Genomic DNA, 22,034 nt, shown 5'->3' on the forward strand with positions numbered 1-22,034 from the left:
AAATTTAATTTTATTAAAACAGTAAAATCTAGAGAAAATAATGAAATGATATTGTCAAAAAAAAAAAAAAAATAAAATAAAATAAAAACCTTAATATTAAGTAAAAATGATTAAAAAAATAAGAAAATTATAAAAGGGTATATATATAAAGAAAAATGATATATTAAAACATTATTAAAATTTAAGAATAAAAATTTTAAAAGAGAAACTTTTATAAAATTAAAGATAAAAAAAAAAAAAAAAAAATGAAAATGGCTTAATAAAATGTTTTACTTTAATTTTACCTTACAGTATTCTAAAAGAAATGTTATTAATTCTATAAAAAGAGCATATAGTAATATTAATAAAAATGTAATAGAAAAGGAAGCAAAAAAGACAGAAGATATTCTTTTTTATATTCAAAAATGTATATTAGAAGAAAATACGAAAAATAGAAATTTGCTTTGTTTTCAATCAATATATAACGAAAAAAATGATTTAAGAAAGATTCATCTTAATTTAATAAAAATATCATACTTACTAAAAAATATATGTGTTAATGAACAAAAATGGCTATTAATATATGAAAAAATTGGGAATTTATATTTATTAGATGAGCAAATATTTAGAAACAAAAAAAAAACAATCCAATTAAAAAGTATGCTTAAAAATGATACACTAAATAAAGAAAATACTGTAATAGAAAACTACAATTTATGTAATGATAATATAATAGAAAATGAAATTTGTAAGAAATACCATCTTTTTAACTTAAATTCATGCTATATATTTGTTTTCAAAATATGTTTAGATAATATATTGAATTATTTACCATTATATACCATTAGTAATTATATATTAATATTAAAATGCTGTGAAAATTTTTATAATTTTTTTTTTAAGTTACATAAAAGAAAAAATCTTAATAAGCTGAATTTTATTTATATATATTCGTACAACAGTAATTATAAATATAACGTAAAAATTTTAAAAAATAAAAACGAAATAATAAAAAATGAAGAAAAATTAAATTTAAATTATTATTATCAAGAATTATTTAACTTGAAATATCACCAAATACTTATATATAACATAGATTTGACTACAAAAATATTGGATACTTTAAATTATGATTTAATTGATGATAAAAATTTTGCTCAGCTAAGTATGATTATTTATACGAAAACAAAGAATGGTTTAATAAATGAAAAAAATGTTTTAAAATTTTTAGATTATTATATAGAAAAATTCAGAAATAATTCACTTAAATATGATATAAATGAATTTTCTAAAATTATTAATATAATGTATTATTCAAAAATTGTCCATTATAATATAATATTATATTTTGTTCATATATTAAAAAAAATTAACCTATCTGTATTTTGTAAAAAAACTTTATTTGAAAATTACTTAAAATTATTAAGGATATTAAATTTAAAGGACAATAATTTTTATATTTATAATTACTGTAAATATTATATTTTGAATAATGTAGCTTATATAAATTTATCAAACTTTTATAACTTTTTTTTTGTTTCATCAATTATAGGTGTATTTGATATTTCATTAATAAATTTATATATAAGTTTTTTAAAAAAAAATAAAATGAACTTGAAAATATCATTAAAACACAAAATATATTACACTTTATTAGGATGGGATATAATACTAAAGAATTTTATTAATAATGTAAAAGAAAAAGAAAAAATAGAAATTATTTTACTCAACTTTAAGAATAAAAACATTCATTATTTTTATTCAAATAAATTATACAATAATTATTCCCATTTATCATTTGAAATAAACCATTTAATGAATATTTATAAAAATAAAATATTTATTGAAAAAAATAAAAAAATTATTGTGAATTATTATTTTAATCAATATAATATTTTGAATATTCTGAAAAAGCATTTTAGTTATGTAGTATATGAATATATAACTGACCAAAAAATAATATTAGATGTATTCTTAAAAATTTATAAAAATAATTTATATAAAAAGATCGGTATTGAATTTAATGGGAGGACACACTATAACTTACTAGTTAAAAAAGGAAATAATAATGAAATATCTTATAATATGATAGAAAATCATAATACAATACATAAAAAATGGCTATTGTCAAATTTTCATTTTTCAATAATTGATATTCCATATTATAAATGGAATGAGTTAAATGAAGAAGAAAAAGAAAAATATCTTATAAACACTATAGAATTTCTAAAATAATATTAATATTTAAGTTTTTTATATGTATTTTCATTACAATAAAGAAGAAAAGAATATTTCATCTCATTGAAAATAGATTAATTTGTTTCATTCTTACTTAATATTTCACTTTTTAATAAATGTAATTCTTTCTATAAAGAAAATAATGCATTCATTTTTTTATTATAATTTATCTTTTTTTTTTTTTTTCTTTTTAAAAATTTTATAATAACTTTTACCTGTAAATAATCAGTTGCAATAATATCATATGCAGTTGGTCTTTCATCTGAATTTTTTTTTAACATCCAGTAACATAAATTTTTCAAATCTTCAGAATAATTTGTAGGTAAAGGAGATGGCTATGAAATAAAGTTTAATGTATAGAAATTATATTTTGAAATTATATATATATATATTTTTTTTTTATTTAATTAATGTACCTCATCTTCACAAATTTTTTGAACAACCGACAACATATTTGCATTTTGAGATTTAAATGGTTGTTTTAAGCTAATGAGCTCATATAAAATTACTCCAAGAGACCATATATCAGCCGGAAAACTATAAGGCATATTCTATAAAACAAAAATAAAATAAAAGTAAGAAATATCAAATAAAATTAGAAAAGATAATCATAAAAAATATTTTTTTTATATATATAAAGTATAATTTCTTTACTTTACATATTTCAGGAGCCATGTATCCAATTGTTCCACATAACGTATTTGTTTGTTCAGTATTCTCTAAAAGTTTAGTTAAGCCAAAATCTCCTACTTTAGCTCTTTCCTGCTCATCTAAAAATATGTTGTTACATTTTAAATCTTTAAAAAAAAAAATAAATAATTCTTTGTTTAAAATTTTAAATATAATAAAAAAAAAAAAAAAAAAAAAAGAGTATGCAATTTTCGAATACTTATATAAACATTTTATTTATTTACTTAAATAAAGAATAAAATATTAAATTACCTCTATGTATTAATTTTTTATCATGTATAAACTTTATCGCAGTAACTATTTGCAAAAGCCATCTTTTAATTCTGCTTTCAGGAATAAATGTTTTCATTTCTTTATTTTTTTTTATACATTTGCCTAAATCTCCTCCTTCATTTGATGAAAATAATAAAAATAATAAAATAGAAAATTAGATATTTCTATATTTTAATATATAATACTAAGATAAAATATTTGTTTACTTGAGCAATAATCCATAGCAACATATAAAATATTATCTTCAATAAATGCTTCTTTATATCTAACAATAAAAGGATGAACTGATACCTCAATTAATGCCTTAGGTATGAAAGGAAAAGGAAAAAAAGAAACAAAAAAATTTTAAATAATAATTCATTATTTTTTATTTTATTTTTACTTATATATATACCTTTATTTCATTAACAACGTTCATTTTTTCTTTATTATTCATACATGACATATCTAACTGTTTTACTACGAAACTAATAAATAATTATAAAGTATAATTCATATAAAAAATTAAAATAATCTAAGAATATCATTCTTTAAAAATTTAATTTATGTATTTCAATGGATTAAATTTATTGTAACTTTTTAAATTAAATACATGAATATGCATATAAATATATACATTTTTCCATTCTCATCTTTAACTGCTGTAACGATTCCAAAGGATCCTCTTCCAATAGTTTTTAAAACATAGTAAGAACCTATTTTCTTTGGTTTAGACATGTTTTATATTAATATTTTTCATATTTTTATCTTATGTTGTTTTTGTTGCATTTCACTTGATCTATCTGAAAAATAGTATATATAAATATATATATATAACTTGTTTTTAATTTATCATCAATCAAAAAATTCTATTTCCTTAAATTTTTATAAATTGATTATGTAACAATATTCTTTTCTTTTTTGTTCTTAAAAGGAAAATGAATTTTTTTTAAATCAATATTTGATCATTACCAGATTAACTTTATTATTTATGATATAATTATTAGAAAATCTTTCATATTCACCCTTTACAATTTATTTTTTTATTTATTTAATTTTTACTGTTTATATCTCTAAATATTATATTTATAGATATAACTATAATGAATCGAACATAACCATGGATATTGTACATACAGTACAATATACAAAAAAAATTATAATTCTAAATTTTCTAAAAAAAACAAAAATTAATTTATATATAAAATAAAATATATGATGTATAATTAAATAATATAAATTCAGAATAAAAAAAATTTTCAATTTTATATTGCATCTTTTCAATTTATTTTTTTCTATTGTTAAATTGTTATATTTATGTAAAATCAACAAAAAAAAGTGCAATTTTACATTTAAAAAAAAAACTAAATAACTTATTTAAAATTTTAATTCAATTTATAATAAAAAAAAAAAAAAAAAAGTAATATTTCCTTAAAACATAGCACTAAAATAACTTTTTTTTATAAATGAATAATTTATAAATATGTAATTAGAATAATTCAAAGTTTATTTAGTTGTCTTTAATGGCATACATATAAAGTAAAAGAAAATATAGCATAAAAAATACAACAATAAATATATAAATAAGTTTAAAAAAAAAAAAAAATAATATAAATTAACAATTATATTTATAAAGGGTACCATTTTTTAAAAGAAAAAGAAAAAGAAAAAAAATTATTAAAGGAATATTTTTAAAAGTAACCAATTTAAGGCTCTTTAAAAACATTTTTCAAAAATATTTAAAAACAATATAAAAAAATTAAAATTTTAATATATAACATAGCAAATTTTGTATTATAAAAATAAGGTTTTATTAAAGAAAAATAATTATTCTAATTTAAAATATTTAATTTTTTTTTTTTTTTAAAGAAATATTAAGGAACTCATTTAATATTATTTTACAGCAAATTTTTAGGTCCGATGAGAGAAAAAAAATATATGTTAAAAAATAGAAAAAAAATTTTGAAATATATAATAAACTTGTACGATTTAAGAGCAGTTGCAATAACAGCTTCTCTGATTTGTGTGGGGGGTTCTAGCAATTCTAATTCTAGGAAAACCGATTTGTTTTGATCTATATGTATTTGAATTGATCACTTGCCTTTCTCTATCTTGATTCGTTCTAAATATAGGAGATGCTGCTTTGACAAAATTTTGATATATAGGAATAAACTTACAACCTAATGTAGTACAAAAATTTTCCTGTGTTCCGCTTCTCATGGTTTGTTCTTGAGTAGTTTCTATATTAATGGTTGGTTCCATATTAATGTTTGAATTATTTAATTCATTTAAAATTTGAACCTCTTTTTCATCTACAACTTTTGTTGTTTGATTTTCTTTTAGATCATCAACTTCAATTATTTCTTTAGATTCCACTTCTTTGTTAACATCAATATCTGGGCAGTTCACTTCTGGTACTTCCATAATTCTCTCTGTCTTAGTAGTTTTCAATATTGGTATTACTCTCTCTACAACCATATATTTTGGGACTTTAATAATTCTTTCTCTATCAACATATACTGGTACATCAACTACTTTTTCAACAGTCCTAATTTGTGGGACTTCAATAATTTTTTCCTGATATATAATTTTATCAACATTTTTAATTTTTTCTACGTAAACAGTTTTGGGCTTATAGACATTTTTGTACCTAATAATTGGTTTAATTTGTTCTACTATTTTTTCAACTGTTTTTATTTGAGGGACTTCTATAATTTTTTCCAAATATACCTCTCTTGGCACTTCAACAATTTTATTTTGAATTATTGGTTCTAAAACTTTTGGTGGCAACTGCTTATTTACCACTTGTGGGTATGCTTGATTGTTGCTTCCTGTAGATTCAAAAACATTTTCTGCTGAGCAGCATTTAAAGCCTTTATTTGTAGAACACATTTTTTCAATTTTTACTTTTTTTGGTTTTATTATAATTTTTATATAACTTAATTCTAATAATTGTATTAACTTAAAAAAAACAAAACTAATATATTTATGTTAAATTAGCCAAGAGATATTAATTTAAATTTACTTTCAATTAAAATTCGTTAAAAAAAAAAAAAATGTTTATATGGTAAATTATAAATTTTTTGTAATTTTTTTGAATCTTCTTATTTATGTATAGTTTATAAAGTAAGAACGTATATAAAAATAAGTAGAAATTATAAAATAGTTAATATTTAAAAACTAAGTTGACAAAAATTTATTTTTTATAGTAGTGTACAAAAAAAAAAAATTACTTAAAATTTTATTTTTTATTCTACTTAAAAAAAAAATAATAGTAGTAATACACACGTACACACAAATATTTGCAGTTTAGGAATAAAAAAATAAAGAGAAAAAGTTATTTTTCTAAAAAATATATATATATATAACTAAAAATGCTTTAAAATCAAATGTGGTTTACAATATAATAGAACTATTCATAAATTTTATTAAAAATAAAGACTCGACACATTTTTGTTATCTGTAAGAAGTTAAAAAATTCAAATAAAATTTTAAATGACTTTTTAAAATAATCTATATTTCGCATAATACATAAAAAAAAAAAAAAAATTATTAATTATTTAAATAATGTTGTAAATAACCCTTTATGTACGCACCCATCTGAACAACCATTTTTTGTTATATTTAAAACGAAAAGTTGTACAGAAGAAAAAAAAAAAAAAAAAAATTAACGCACGCAAACGGCTATTTAAAAAAAAAAAAATTTAGTAAATGAATTAAAAGTCGTAAAAAAAAAAAAAAAAAAAAGGAAAAAAATAAGAAAATTTTAAAATTTATTAATTTATTATTTTTTTTTTTTTAAGTTGAGAATATATCTCTTATTTGATAAGTGTTTTTAGCAAGTTTCACACAAATTATAAATTATAAAATATATATATATATATGAAATTTTAGAAAAAAGTAAAAAATCACAAAAAATAGTATAATTGAATTAAAAAATATATATATATATATATATTCTTAATTTGATATATTAATACTTTCAGGTTTTTTTTAGTTTCTAATTTCTCTAAACAAAAAAAAATCGTTTATTAAAGTCGTTGGAGGGAGATTTAACCAATTGTCTCTCGTTGTAAAATGTGCAGTCAATTTCCTGTCAGTGTACCGCATTACTTCATCTATGTCATAGGAACTAGTCTAAAAATGTAAAAAAAAAAAAAATGATATCTAGAGATTGAATACTTTAAAATACCACATAAAAATAATGTCAATATATATTTTTTTATATTAACATAAATGTTAACAAAATTATATCTATAGATAGCTCAACTTAAATATTTTGCTAAGTAAAATTGTATGAATTATTTTTACTTATTTCATAAGAAATATATTTACTCTATTACAAAAAATTTTATATATATTTAAATATATGACAAACGTTTTTATACACTATGTATATATAATAAAAATATATGTGTCTAATAGAAAATATACTCTTTAAATTATTATTTTTATAAATTTATAAAAGAGTTCTTTTAAAATTGCTCCTTATCACTTTTTGTTATAACATAATAAGTAAAAAGAAACTTTACATGCCACTTTTTTTTTTCATATTTAATTTTTTCAACACAAAAATTAAATTATGTATAATGCGTGTTGTTATATATTATGCTACAGTATATTAAAATGTTATATAGAATGTTTTAGAAACAACTATATTTAATTATATGATGGATATAAATTTTACTTAAATATTGTAATAATAATTTTAATCATTAATTCAAGAGAATTATAAAATCATCATGACCGATTTAGAAGTAGTAATTTAAACATTATAATATACAAATATATATTTTTAAAACTCTATTTTTAAGGAATAATAATTCTAAATACTTACTCTGTGCAATTTAGCTGGGTTTTTTTTCATCCATGCTACTTTTCTTCTCCTAGTTCTTCTATGAGAGCTTTTTTTCTTCGGCACACCAAATAAAGAAAAACTCCTTTTATTTTTACAAAAATAATTTCTATCGTTTTGTAAACCTATAATTGATGTATTTAAGTAATTTTTTAGTAAAGAAGAATTTAGTCTAAATGTGAATGAAAATTCTAAACAAATAAGTAAAACGAATAAATATTTATGAAGTAACATTTCTGGAATAACCCAAATGTTTACATTTATATTTATTCACTTCAATTATTTCATATGTATTTTTTCTTATTTTTTTCATGTTTAATACAAAAAAATTGGAAAAGTTATTTTATAAATATTTTATGTAAAAATAGATAAAATTATATTAATTTAATTTATCTTAATATAATTTTTTATTAAGTGTTATTGAAAAATAATAATTTACAAAAAAAAAAAAAACTGTAATTTTTTAAAAATATTTTACTATTTTTTTTTACTTTTTTTTTTTTTTTATTTTAATCTAGGACACTAAGCATCAACTTTCCATTTTAATTTAAATTTTGTTATTTTAAGTTGTGAAAGTTTATATTTTTATATTACTTATTAAAGAAATAAGTTATATAAAAAATTTTCTACATAGTAAAAAATTTTATAACTGTGTTCTGGGTTTTTATATTTAATACGCATTTATTTTTCTTTTAAAATATTACTATTTTAAATAATATTTTACAATGTTAATAATATCTCAACAATGTTAGGATTTTATGCTACTTTTGATTATTCTTTTTTAATAGGATTTATAAAGTAATAATATTCTATATTGTTTTAATAAAGTTATAAATTAAAATTAAAAAGAAAATTGTAAAAGGTGTATATTTTGTATTTTTTACTTTTTCTTGTAATAATAGAAAAAATAAAATAATATATTTGTTGAATAGTATGTTCCTATAAAGTTAATTATAAAAATGTTTCTTTTCTCAAATCTGGCAAAGAAATATGTAACCCATAAAAGCTTTATTTCAGAATATTTCTTTATGTTCGAACGTAATGTTTTTCTTTTACAGAACAATAAAAACTTAATTAATATAAAAGGAAAAAATTGTTACTCAATTATTAATAATAACAGTAAAAATGAAATAAAACATGATGAAATTTTAAAACCACATTGGCTAAACCTAAATGAAAAGAAAAAAAATAAATTAGATAAGTATGAGGAACAAAAGGAAAAGGAAAAAGAAAAGGAAGATAGTAAATTTTTAAATATTTCAAAAAGGTCTAAAATGATGAAGTATATAATAAGATTAAGAAAAAAAAGAAATTTTAGAAAAAAGATGAATGCATTTTTTGTGAAGAATTCTAGAACAATACTATATTTATCAAATAATAAAAATTTAGTATTCGAAGCAATTTTATCTAACAATAAAAACCTATTAAAGCAATTCCAGGATAAATGTAAAAAGTTATATTACGTAAATTGTGACATTTTAAATTATATATTTTATGATTCATTAAACGTAATGAAAGAAATAAATGATTCTGTAGCTATATTAAAAATTCCTAATGTGGTAAACGAAATAAAAAATATAAAATTCTTATTAGCTTTTGATAGAATTAGATATGCTTATAATTTAGGGAAAATATTAAATGTTGCTTATTCTATGAACATTGACTGCTTATTTTATCTTCATAATACAGTTGACCCATTTAATTCAAAAGTACTTGAAATAACAAATGGTTCACATTTATATATTCCATATGTGTACGGCTCTTATAAAGATTTAAAAAATTTATGTAATGAACATAATTTGGTTCCAATTGTTGCACACATAAATGGCGTAAATCCACATAATATTTTAAAAGAATCAAATAAAAATGGAATTTGCCTTATATTGGGAAATGAATCAACTGGACCACACCCGGATACTTTAAAATTTGCAAAACCGTAATATGTCAAATAATTCATTATTTTTTTATTGAATTTTTTTCACATATATATAAATATATATGTATATTTTCTTGCATTTAGATTTCTATATATTATTGTTTTATCTTTTTTTTTAATAAATATATATTTCTTTTTTTTTTGTAGAATTAGTTTACCTATGCATGAAATGACTAATTCTTTAAATGTTTCCGTAGCAGCAAGCATTCTAATCCATTATATTAAAAATATGTTATGAAACTATATTGTAGATCGAATTCTTATGGAATATTGCAGTAAATATTAGATATTTATATATGTATATATATGGCTAATTTTTTTTATTTTTTTTATTTTTAATATACATTGGTTAAAAAATATTTTTACAAATAAAAAATATTTTGGGAATTTTACATCATATTTCTTTTATAATAATTTTTTAAAAAATTTTCCTAAAGAAGATAATTTAAATAAAATTAATATTAGGAAAAATCTTAATAGTTAAAAAAAAGTAAATATTGAAAAAATAACTACAAGAGGTAGATAATTACATGTAGAATCCAAATTAGGATATGTATTTATGATTCAAAAAAAAAAAAAAAAATTTATAGAAGTTAAACCATGATTTCATATAAAATATTTGTTAGAAATATTATTATTTTATTAAATTTCAATGATGCTATGAATTATAATTGATAAGTTATATTTAAAAAATGATAATTATATTTTTTGATAGACCCTTCAAAAAAAAAAAAAAAAAATAAAAATGATAAAATATTATTTTTAAAATAGGAAAAAAATATTCTATATGTAATTTGTTCATAAAAAAATAAAAAAAAATTTATTAATATATAAAAACTGCTTTATCGCTAAGGTGAAAACTGCACAATTAAAAAAAATTGATTTAAAAAAAAAAAAAAATTGGATAATAAAATGATTGATTATAAAAGAATATGCGTTAATCATGGTATTAAGGCTATATGCATTTTAGATAATTTTTTAATTTGTACATCTGTTGGAAATACTATAAAAATAATTAATTTAACTAACACAAAAGTATTACTAGAATGCATTATTTCAACAAGTAGTAATATTTATGGGTTAGTTTATAAAAAGCGTTCTAACGATAATGGAATTCTTATTGCTCATGGTGTTCATAAAATTTATTTTTATAAATTAAACATATCTTTTAAAAAATGTACACTAGAATTAATATCAAAATATTGTTCAAATAAATGGATACTAAGAGCTAAATTTTTACAGTGTAATAAAGATAACTCAGAATTATGTTACGAAAAAAACGAATCAAATAAACATATTAAAGAAAATGTTGTTATTTGCTTAAGCAATGGAAGTATTATATTACTAGATATTTATAAAGGTGTTAGTTTCTACAAATATAAATTTAAAGGGATACATTTGCTATATAGTTCAGATATTTACATAAACGAAAAAAAAAAATTTTATAATATTTTCATAGCTGGTGGAACACCATTTAACAAAATATTATTATGGAATTTCAAAATAATTAAAAAAAAAAAATATTGGGGGGGGAAAAAAAAAAAAAAACTGATATTATTAGAAAATATTCAAGAGTTAAGTGGCCATAGAGGCATTATATTTAAGGTAAAATTTTTTAAAAAATCTAAATATATATGTTCTGTTTCTGATGATAGAGAAGGAAGAGTCTGGTATAGGAAGAGAAAAGAAAAAGAAAGTAATTTTCTTAAATCGAGCTACAATAATAAAAAAAATAATTTTTTTCATTATAAATGTATAAAATTATTAACTGGTCATGGAGCTAGAATATGGGATATTGATATGTGTATATTTAATGAAAATTTTTATTTTATTACATGCAGTGAAGATTCTACCTGCAATCTTTATGAAAAAAATCATAAAAAGTATTTTAAATTTTGTAATTATAACGGGAATGCGATAAGATGTATTTGTTTTCATAAAAATTTATGCTTAGTAATTTCTGGTTCTGATAACGGTACTATACATATCAGACCAATACCATTTAACATTTTTGAAAATAAGCACAAAAAGAGAGAAGTAAATTTTTTAAGTGTATCAAAAAGCATAGATGATTCTATTTTAAAAATGGAGGGAAAAAAAAAAAAAGTAAGTATAACTACTGATGGAAAAATTGAAAATGATAAAATATGCAATTGCGATTACTATTATTCCAATAAGAATAGTGTTATATCCATATGTGAAGATAACAATGTAAATAGTAGTTATATTAATAATTCTAATATTTTTGAAAATAATGTTAATAATAAATTCGCAAATGATAATAATAATCTTGAAAATATTTGCGATGAAGTATGTGCAAAAAATATAATAGAAACAAATGATTCTTTAAGTTTCATGTTTGATTGCTTGAACGAAAAAATGAAAAAAAATAATGATTGGATTAGATCAATAAATCACATTAATTTATATAATGTTATTATTTGCACAAATTTAGGTTGCATATATATTTTAAAAACAGAAAAAACTGATATAAAATTATCATTAATTTATGAAGAAAAAAAAGAAAATTATTTATTAACATGCATAACTTATTATGGCTTAAATTATATTTGCTTAGGTTTTAGCAACGGTTATTGTTGTTTTATATTTTTAAAAAATGAAAATATATTAAATGGGTCAATTAAATATAGTGAAAAAAATAAAATTATAAAATATTTTAAATGTTTTCCTCATCGTTTAAGCGAAATGTGTTTAATACCTTTATCTACTAGAAGTTATGATAGTTTTATTTTTTCTTCAGAATGTAAATATATAGAGGATGTTTTATATGCTTTTATAAAAAAAGAGGATATAAAAAAAGATAATTCAAATATTAATATATATAGTGATAATGATACTTATAATCAATTAAATTTTTATCAAGTCGTTTATAATCATGAAAAGCAAAATATGGATAATGATTTTCAAAATTATTTATCAAATAAAAGTGAATTTTCAATTTCCAATTTTTTATTGTGTAATCTTGACCACACAGGAAATATAAAAATATTTAGCATAGAAAATATAAATAATGAAATAAAAATAAGTAATATTTTGGAAACAGAAATAGATGTGAAGAACAAAAAATCTAAAATCATATCAATGAATTATGTAATCAGGCAAAAAAAAAAAAAAATGGGAATTTTGATTTTTATTGGTGATGAATATGGATGTATTTTTATTGTTTATATTAAAATACCTATTCAATTAAAATCATATCAAATTTTTTATGATTTTCAAAAAATCCACATCAAATCGAAAGACAAAATACGTGTTCATAATAATAGAAAAGTTTTTGATATAAAAATTATTGATCATTTTATATACTCATGTGGAAAAAATGGAAATATTATAAAATATCAATTATTTAAAGATAAAAATAATATATATACTTTATATAAATTATGTTTAATAAAAATATCATATTATTCTTCAATTTATAAATTATTACCTATGCGTATCAATAGAAATAGTTATGGAAAAGAAATAAAATGTAATATAAAAGACATTGATAATAATAAAACAATTGAACATAATACAAACTATTTTAATAATAATATAATACAAAATAATGATTATTCAAATGAAAATGAAGATTTCCATGATATTTTTATTTGCTGTTTTAAGGAAAAAAAGTTTGTTCTATATGATTTAAAAAATAAAATGGAATATTTATCCATTGATTGTGGTGGTTTTAGGAGACCATTAAGTATTTTTATGAAATCATCCGAACATTATACTAAAACATTTTCTTTTTGCTTTTGTAAAGAAAAAATTGTATATTTTCATTTTAAAAATTTATATAATAATCATATATCTATACCATATCAGAAAATATATATTAATTCAGGGTTTCATAATAAAAATGTTTCTTTCTTAATATGGTTAAATAAAAATTATTTTTGTACATGTTCAGAAGATGGAACAATAAAGATTGTGCAGTTGGTAAAAAATTTTGAAAAAAAAAAAAAAAATAATAAACTTAAAAATAATGAAATCTGCTGTGAAGATAAATATATTAATAATGAGAGTAATATAACAAGAAATAGTTTTAATAGCAAGAATAATAATTATAATATTGACCAAAATACTTCTAAAATAAATACTATATCTTTAAAAAAACAATTAAAAAAAAGCATAAAGAGAAATAAACACAAACTTTATTCTATATTTAGAAAAAGGTCAAATTATAAGAAATATAAAAAGAAAAAAAAAATGGATTATATAAATTACAAAATGAATATTGTTCAAAATATTTATAATCACAGTGAGCCTATTTTTTGTATGTGTTTTTTTAAAAATCCATTTTATTATTCTAATAAATTCAAAATTTTATGTAGTGTAGGAGCAAAAAATTCAGCAAACGTTTTTTACATTTTTAATGATATTAACAAAACACCAATTTTATATCACATAGAAAAATTAAAAGTTCAACAATTCTCAAGTAATTTAAGATATTTATGTGTTCAGGGTTTATACGAGATTTTATTTAACGAATCAAATAAGTATTTGATACAAATAAATATATTTATAGGTACTTCTATTGGCTATATATTTCATTATTCAGGGACATATGAATTTGTTATTTATCAAAATATTATTCTGTGTAATATTGTAAAACCTGCTTATGTAATTTATTCCTACAACCTAAATAGTACTATTTTATCAATGGATTTAAAAAGTATTATATTAAATAACTCTGAAAATGGAAAGAATTATGACAAAAAAATGAACGAATTGTTTTCTATTACATTAAAAAATAATTACTTAGAAAAACCAGAGTTAAATATTTCTCAAAATATTCAGAATTATCATAAAGGAAGTAACTTATTTCAGAAAAATGAATTCGTAGAATATAATAGAAATGATAATTATACGTTTGGCAATGATAAAAGTGTTAATACAAACTATCTTTTTAAACATAACAATAATAATAATGAATTAAAATCAAGTAATTGCCAAAATGGATTAAGTGATATATTTTTTGTAAAAGAAAAAAAAATGAAGAAAAAACTTATTCAAAATATACTATGTTGTGGATTAAACAATGGTGTTATACAAATTTATCATTATAATTTAAAATTAGTGTTAATGAAAAAAATTCAAATACATCAAAATGGCATAAATAGAATATGTGTTAAAAAAGGAGGAAATTTATTAAAAATATTCACTTGTGGAGATGATCAATCAATAAATATATTAATTTTAAAAATTATAATTATTAAAAATGATATTAGTTTTCTTATTACTCAAAACACAAATTTTCCTTATTCTCATTTATCATCTATTAGATCATTAAATATTTTTTCTCATTTTCTCTTGAGTGTATCGTGGGATCAATATCTTTACATATGGAAGCTACAAAAAGATAAGAATAAAAATATCATTATAAAGAAAAAAAAACAAGTAAAAATTTCAGTTTATGATGTTTCATGTTTAAATTCTTTCATGATTAAAAAAAAAAAGAAAATAGAAAATAAATCTATAAAAGAATATCCACAAATAGATGAAGATAGTAATATTACAAATAATTCTATAAAAATAAAAAGGAAAAATTATCTTTATATAAAACTATATTTATGTGTTGCTGGATCAAATGGGAGCCTAGAATGCTTTTTATTAAAAATTAATAAATAAAAAGTTACTTTTAATATAATTGTACTTCATTAAAATAAATTTAGTTTTTCTTTTTTTTTTTTTTGTCATCTTTTGTTTTCAATTTAACTTTTTTTTTTTTTTTTTTATAAATCTCTATAAAAACAAAAATTTTATTATTTGAAAATTTTCATCAATTAAAATTGTCTTTTTGTATTATATACGCGTATATTCTTTTATAGTATATAGTATTAATAATATTATGTTGCAAATATGTTTATCATATTTTTATTTTATTAAATTTTATCTATTTTAAATAATAATTTATATATATATCTATATAAGTTTTTCATATATGATTTATAATATTCTAATTGTTTCTATTACATTCTAAGTTTGTCAAAATCTTCATTATAGACTAAGTTTTATTTTATTAATAACATAAATTACTGTCATTAGTTAATTTTTTAATATGTTTTTATGTAGGGAATAAAAAAATTTTAGATAGTACAATGGTCAACAAGAAAAAAATAATAAAACGAATAAATAAAATAAAAAATAAAAAAGGTAAGTTGTAGTTTCAAGAACTTCTAAAAATTTTTAATTTTTTAAAAACTTAAAAAAAGAGCATATATAAAATATATGTATATATTTTATTTGTATTTTTTATATATCACAAAAAATAAAATAAATTCTTAAAGAATATAATACATGAAAAAATGTTTTTTTAAGTATTCAGATAATTCTCCATGTATTTTTTAAAAAAATATAAAAAATAATCCATTAGTTATTTTAATTTGTGCCTTTTCTTTATTAGATGTATTAAAATCATATGTAAATTTTTTTTAGTTTTTTTTTTTTTTTTTTATAATAAAGAATAACTTCTTAATTCTATTAATCAAATATATATATAGAAATATTCTATTACTGTACTAATTATTGCTATTATTTTGTTATTATTAATGTTATTATTTCTATTACTTTTTTTTTTTTTTTTAAATCTCTTGGTGAACTTTTTATTAATTTATGAAAGGGTTTATTATTTTTAACATAAATGGTATATTGTATTTTTATTATTTATAATTATAGAAAGTTTAAGTAATAAGATGTTAATTTTTATTTGATAAATGGAAATAAATAGTATTATTGATTACATATATATATCAATCATTCATTAAAAATTTGGAAAAATCATGACCTAGAAAGTAATTTAATTCAGGTTTTAAAATAAAACTTAGAAAAACTACTAAAGCTGCATATCCTTCAAACAAAGAATCAGGTCTGTCAGGTAAATTATAAAATCTATCAAAATATTTAATAGAAAAAAGAGCATATTTTAAAGATCTAAGATACCATATTTTATCCTTTGTATAATTATATAAGTATAAAAAAATTATACCATTACCGGATATACCATGGCATAGTCCTAATCCTTTCGATAGTAATCCTTTTTCCCAAATTAATGACCCCATTTTTTCAATATATTGGACATTATATTTATTTTGAAAATAATTTGGTACTTTTTCGTATTTTAATAATTCAATTAATAGAATAACAAAGCCTGGATTTCCATGACACCACTGTATTAAAACCTCTTTTTTTTTTTTCATTTTTTCTTTTCTTATTGATGAGTAGACATTAAAATCATCTGTTACATATAAACTTAGTATTTCATCAGTTACTTTATATATTAATTTTATATAATCATTTAATTTATTTGTTGTCAAATCCTTATATTTTTGTAATATTTCTTTTCTTTCTTCTTTCTCAATATCTTTATCTTCTCCTATTAATAATAAGCATAACTCATTTAAATTATTAAAAAAAAAATTTATAAGATTAAATAAAACAAATAATATTCCTGAATACCCATGTGCTGCACCTAAATAAATTTTATCATGCCATTCAAAGTGTAAAGATAGTGATGTAATGTTACGCATTAAATTGGATTTTGTCAAACCATATTCAAATATAGAGTTCACAATAAAATATAAATTTTTCAAAATAGTATTTTTATATTTTGAGTTAAGCCATATATTTCTACAAAATAAAAAAGAATATATATAACCACACTTACCGTATAATAATTCACATTCCTCATTGACACTTCTTAATTCATCCATATTGTGTATTAAGTGATTAGTCAATAACTCAATATAACTAAAACTTTTCTCGTTTTCTAAATAATAATATAACATACTAGATAAACTATATATTCCTGTAATACCCTCAAGAAAAGTTATCGTGTTTTTTTGTTTATAATTATTCAAATTTCTTATAATTTTTTTACCTAATTCTAAATACTTTACATCTTTACTACACTCATATAAAACTATATCCATATATAAGATCCCACCTACACCACAATAAACGGAATAGTTTCTATGATTTTCAATTTCATTGTTTAATTTTAGAGAAAATTCACTTATTTTTTTTTTTATCAAATTTAAATTAAATTCATTTTCTTCAAACTCTTCTAAATATTTATTTGATATATATCTACTATCATCCACCATATTTTTTAAGAAATGTTTCTTTTAGATTAAATATTAATTTATAGTAATGGATAAAGTATACGTATTACAATTAACATATATATTCATAATTGTAACTTTATTAAATTTTTTTTTTTTTTTCTTTTAAATAATTTAACATTTTAAAAAAAAAATATTGTTTTTCAGAATCATAAAATATTATAATAATGTATTTTTTTAAAATGCTTTTCAAAATTTTTTATTAATTTTACGTAGTTTTATATTTTTATTAGTAAATTGATTTAACTTTATTTTTTAATTCCAAAATAAAAAGATATTGTCTAGAGGTTTAATTATTTCAATAAAAGAAGAATTTAATAATGTTATTTTACGTTTATTTATATAAATATTAAAAAATTGAGAAAATTAAAAATTAGAATGATAAAATAAAAACTTAAAGCATAATATTGTAGTTAAATTGAAATTGTATATATAAATTTTTTTCTTTTTTTTTTTTTTTTTGTACCTATGCATCTTATTTTACAGGAATAAAAAATAAAATAAAATAAAAAATGAAGAAATGAAAAATGAAAAGGTATTTCTTTCAAACAAGATAGGCATTAATTAGTTCTTAATATTATCTAAAAGTTATCTCTCTTTTTACATTTTTCTTAATACTTTTTTTTTATTTAAAATTATTAAAGTTTATTTTCATTTATTTTTTTTTTTTATAATTCAAAAAAAAAAATAAAAATAAAAATATTACTAATGCAACATTTTAACTTTTTAATATGTTATTATTTCATTTTTTTATTCTTTGTGTTTTTACTATTTTATATTTTTAATTTCTAATATATTCTAAATTTTTTATTTGCTATTATCTTTTTATTCTCATTTTACACCTACATTAACATGACTAGATCAATTCATTTTACTATTATTTTCCATCTGTTACTATTATTTATAATTAATTTTTATATTTATTATTCCATATATAATTTCTTTTTTTTCTTTAATTTTATTATGAAATAATATCATAATTTTTAAAACTCCTTATTATAATATTTTCATACACCATATATTAATAAGTACCTTAAATTTGCTTTATGGAGTAAAAAGCAAAAAAAAATACACATTTTAATATAGTTATTTTATGTTGTCTCAATTAATTAAAAAAAATAAGAAAAAAAATAAATTAGCTATATAAAATTAAATGAATTATTAATATATGGAATGATGAATATAGAAGGTAATAGTAAAATATGGTATAATAAATATTTTACTAAAGAATCTAATAGTATTTGCATTTCATTTTATTTGCAATATGAAAAAAATAATTTTAATAAAGCAATTTTTTTCATTTTTAAACTCTGAATTTTGTATATTTTAATATACTATTCTGTTGTTTTTTCTAACACAATTTTATTGTCTATAAATATTGTATATTTTTTATTTTCCTAAACAAAAAAATAAAATAAAAGTTATAAAATGCGATAATAAAAAATTAGTAATATAAACATATTTCATAAAGTAGTAAAAATAATTTTAAAAGAAAATATACAGGAAAAAAAAAATTTCTAATTATGATATATTTTTAACAAATCCATTAAAAATTTTTTTTTTTAGGGTATGATGTGCACAGAAAAAAAAAAAAAAAGTTAAAATTTCTTTTTCAAAATAATAATTTAATGTGCGGTCCTAAAAAAACAAAAGAAAAATAGTGTAAATTAGCAAAAAAAAAAAAAAAAATAGTACTTTTGTGGATTATTTATAAAGATTACATTTAAAAAATTTCATAATTTCTTATTTATGTATCTTTTGTTACTCTTTTAACTTTATGAAGTTAAAAAAAAAAAAAAATATAAGAATATTTTAATAAAAGATATTTTGTTTTTAGTTATATTTTTAAAAAGTATAATGTTATTTATATTTCCTATGATTTAATACAATCTGAATTATATTTATCTTATTTTTTTTTTTTTTACATGACTATAACATAATCTTAAAAATCTTTTATTTTATTTACTTTTTTTTTTTTTTATTTATTTTACCTTTTTTTTTTTTTTGTAATTGAATATGATAAAAATTCATATTTTTTGATTTTTATTTTTATTTGAATTAAAATTATAATGTTACATGTTATTGTATAAATTCAGCTTCTATGTCAAAAAGTGTTATAAATGGTTTTTTTGTGAATGCATTAAAACTAATATTATTAATAAATTCTTGTGTTAATTTATATTATTTGTTTTAAAATAAATTAAATTTTACTTTTCATAATTTTTTATTCTTTTCCTTTAAAAAAATGGATTAAAAAGAAAAAGATAAAAATATAACATAATTAATTGACTTCTAATTTTTCTTTTTGTGTGTTTATAAACTTATATTTTGTAAACATTTTTCATTATTAAAAATAATTAAAGAATTTTTTGTTATTAAATCATATTGTCTGACATTACAAGGAATAAAAAAAGTAGGAAAAATATATATATATATACATATAAGACTAGAAAAAACAAAGTGTGTGTATCTATTTCTTCTTAACTGTTCATAAAATATAATAGTAGCAATGGCTTTGGTAAATTTTAAAGAAAAAATTCAAATTTTATTAAAGTTAAAAGAATCATTAATACCACAAGTGGATGGAAACTTTATAAAAAATTGGGAAATGGAAGCAGTAAAATATCAGAGAACAAGCGAGAATATTATGTTAGAATTAAAAAATGTATATTTCATGGAAGGTTTAGTAAGTGCCATTTCATCTCAATTATCCTATCTTCGGATAAATTTACAAAATTATCAAAGTATGTCAGAACATGAAAAAGATAAGTTTAAAAGATTATATGTTTTGGCTGCTCTAGGTTTAATAGCTAAGTTAAAACTTATTTTATTTTTCTCAACTTATATTAATTCAAGAGAGCAAAAAAAGTATGAAAATTATCCTAATATTAACGAAAATAATTATAATTTACAACAGAATAATTGTGAAAATTCATACAATAATGAAATAGATATATCCATTAATAATTCTGAAGATTATATAAATAACAAAGATAATAAAAAAAATTCATTCCATAATAATTTAAATGATTATTATTCACAATTTCAGAATATTTCTGATAATTACAAAGAAAATATTTTTAATGTAATGTTACTTAATAATTTAGTTAATTATAATGCACAGAATAATGATGATAAAAATTTAAATGACAATTTTAATGAAAAAGGTTTAAATATTTACAATAATAATAATAATAATAATAATAATTATAATTCACATTTTACGAATGATTTAGGTCTTTCTTTATCAATGATGAATAATTTTTCATCACAAAAAAATGAAAATTTACAAAATTCATCCATGATAACATCAAAAAAAAGATCTTTACCATCAACTCAAATCCAAAACAAAACAGTGGGTTTTTTAAAAAATCCTCAAACTACAGATGGCATAAAAAATAATCAAGAAGAACAAATGTTAAATTATAATAGTCAAATAAATATTGAATCACAAAACTTTTTACAACAAAATCAAGAACAAATTTCCAAATATTTAAGTAATATCCATCAAAATATTCAATCAGTAAATAATGAAAATTCTGAATTGCCTAACTGCAGTTCAAGTTTAAATTCATATTATCAATACCAAAATGACAATAGACACTCAAAAAATATTTTACGATCATATAATAATAAAGTCTATGGTATTAATGATAACATATGTAAAAATAGTTATTATTTATAGCAAGTAAAATTTTCAAAAATGCATCACAAATAAATCTTTCGCTTATAAATTTTGGAGAGTAAAATAAAAAAAAACAAAAATAAAATCTCTTTACTTGTATGCATATTAATTTATTTTCTTATTTTCAATCTTAGTGTCGTTTAATTCCATATAATTAAAATATGCCGTCTAGTAATATTTGTTTTTTTATTTATTTTTTCTTTTTTTATTTCAAATTATTCATAAAAATTTTTAATATAAATTATAGTTTATTATCTATATAAAAGTATC

At 18.2% G+C, this 22,034-nt stretch overlaps 8 protein-coding genes across 8 annotated transcripts; 4 read left to right on the forward strand and 4 right to left on the reverse strand.

Annotated features, from left to right (window-relative positions):
- Window positions 1-264: 264 nt before the first annotated feature.
- On the forward strand, window positions 265-2,214 carry PRELSG_1005700 (RAP protein, putative; the record flags this gene model as incomplete). Its single annotated transcript, XM_028676970.1, has 1 exon — window positions 265-2,214. The coding sequence occupies one exon, from the start codon at window positions 265-267 to the stop codon at window positions 2,212-2,214; it is 1,950 nt and encodes a 649-aa protein (XP_028533406.1).
- Window positions 2,215-2,291: 77 nt separating this feature from the next.
- Window positions 2,292-3,897, reverse strand: NEK2 (NIMA related kinase 2, putative; the record flags this gene model as incomplete). Its single annotated transcript, XM_028676971.1, has 8 exons — window positions 2,292-2,345; window positions 2,433-2,552; window positions 2,634-2,768; window positions 2,872-3,014; window positions 3,160-3,294; window positions 3,387-3,471; window positions 3,575-3,647; window positions 3,797-3,897. 8 exons carry the CDS (start codon window positions 3,895-3,897, stop codon window positions 2,292-2,294), a joined length of 846 nt encoding a protein of 281 aa, XP_028533407.1.
- Window positions 3,898-5,148: 1,251 nt separating this feature from the next.
- IMC1g (inner membrane complex protein 1g, putative) lies at window positions 5,149-6,051 on the reverse strand (the record flags this gene model as incomplete). The annotated part of the gene is made up of 1 exon (XM_028676972.1): window positions 5,149-6,051. One exon carries the CDS (start codon window positions 6,049-6,051, stop codon window positions 5,149-5,151), a length of 903 nt encoding a protein of 300 aa, XP_028533408.1.
- Window positions 6,052-7,152: 1,101 nt separating this feature from the next.
- PRELSG_1006000 (conserved Plasmodium protein, unknown function) lies at window positions 7,153-8,248 on the reverse strand (the record flags this gene model as incomplete). Its single annotated transcript, XM_028676973.1, has 2 exons — window positions 7,153-7,296; window positions 7,997-8,248. The coding sequence occupies 2 exons, from the start codon at window positions 8,246-8,248 to the stop codon at window positions 7,153-7,155; spliced, it is 396 nt and encodes a 131-aa protein (XP_028533409.1).
- A 725-nt stretch (window positions 8,249-8,973) lies between these two features.
- Window positions 8,974-10,188, forward strand: PRELSG_1006100 (RNA methyltransferase, putative; the record flags this gene model as incomplete). The annotated part of the gene is made up of 2 exons (XM_028676974.1): window positions 8,974-9,950; window positions 10,098-10,188. The coding sequence occupies 2 exons, from the start codon at window positions 8,974-8,976 to the stop codon at window positions 10,186-10,188; spliced, it is 1,068 nt and encodes a 355-aa protein (XP_028533410.1).
- A 674-nt stretch (window positions 10,189-10,862) lies between these two features.
- On the forward strand, window positions 10,863-15,587 carry PRELSG_1006200 (conserved Plasmodium protein, unknown function; the record flags this gene model as incomplete). The annotated part of the gene is made up of 1 exon (XM_028676975.1): window positions 10,863-15,587. One exon carries the CDS (start codon window positions 10,863-10,865, stop codon window positions 15,585-15,587), a length of 4,725 nt encoding a protein of 1,574 aa, XP_028533411.1.
- A 1,121-nt stretch (window positions 15,588-16,708) lies between these two features.
- Window positions 16,709-18,061, reverse strand: PRELSG_1006300 (G-protein coupled receptor, putative; the record flags this gene model as incomplete). Its single annotated transcript, XM_028676976.1, has 1 exon — window positions 16,709-18,061. The coding sequence occupies one exon, from the start codon at window positions 18,059-18,061 to the stop codon at window positions 16,709-16,711; it is 1,353 nt and encodes a 450-aa protein (XP_028533412.1).
- A 2,527-nt stretch (window positions 18,062-20,588) lies between these two features.
- PRELSG_1006400 (conserved Plasmodium protein, unknown function) lies at window positions 20,589-21,764 on the forward strand (the record flags this gene model as incomplete). Its single annotated transcript, XM_028676977.1, has 1 exon — window positions 20,589-21,764. The coding sequence occupies one exon, from the start codon at window positions 20,589-20,591 to the stop codon at window positions 21,762-21,764; it is 1,176 nt and encodes a 391-aa protein (XP_028533413.1).
- Between the last annotated feature and the right edge of the window lie 270 nt (window positions 21,765-22,034).

The sequence above is a fragment of the Plasmodium relictum genome (assembly GCF_900005765.1).
Source record: "Plasmodium relictum strain SGS1 genome assembly, chromosome: 10".
NCBI classification, from domain to species: Eukaryota; Apicomplexa; class Aconoidasida; order Haemosporida; family Plasmodiidae; genus Plasmodium; species Plasmodium relictum.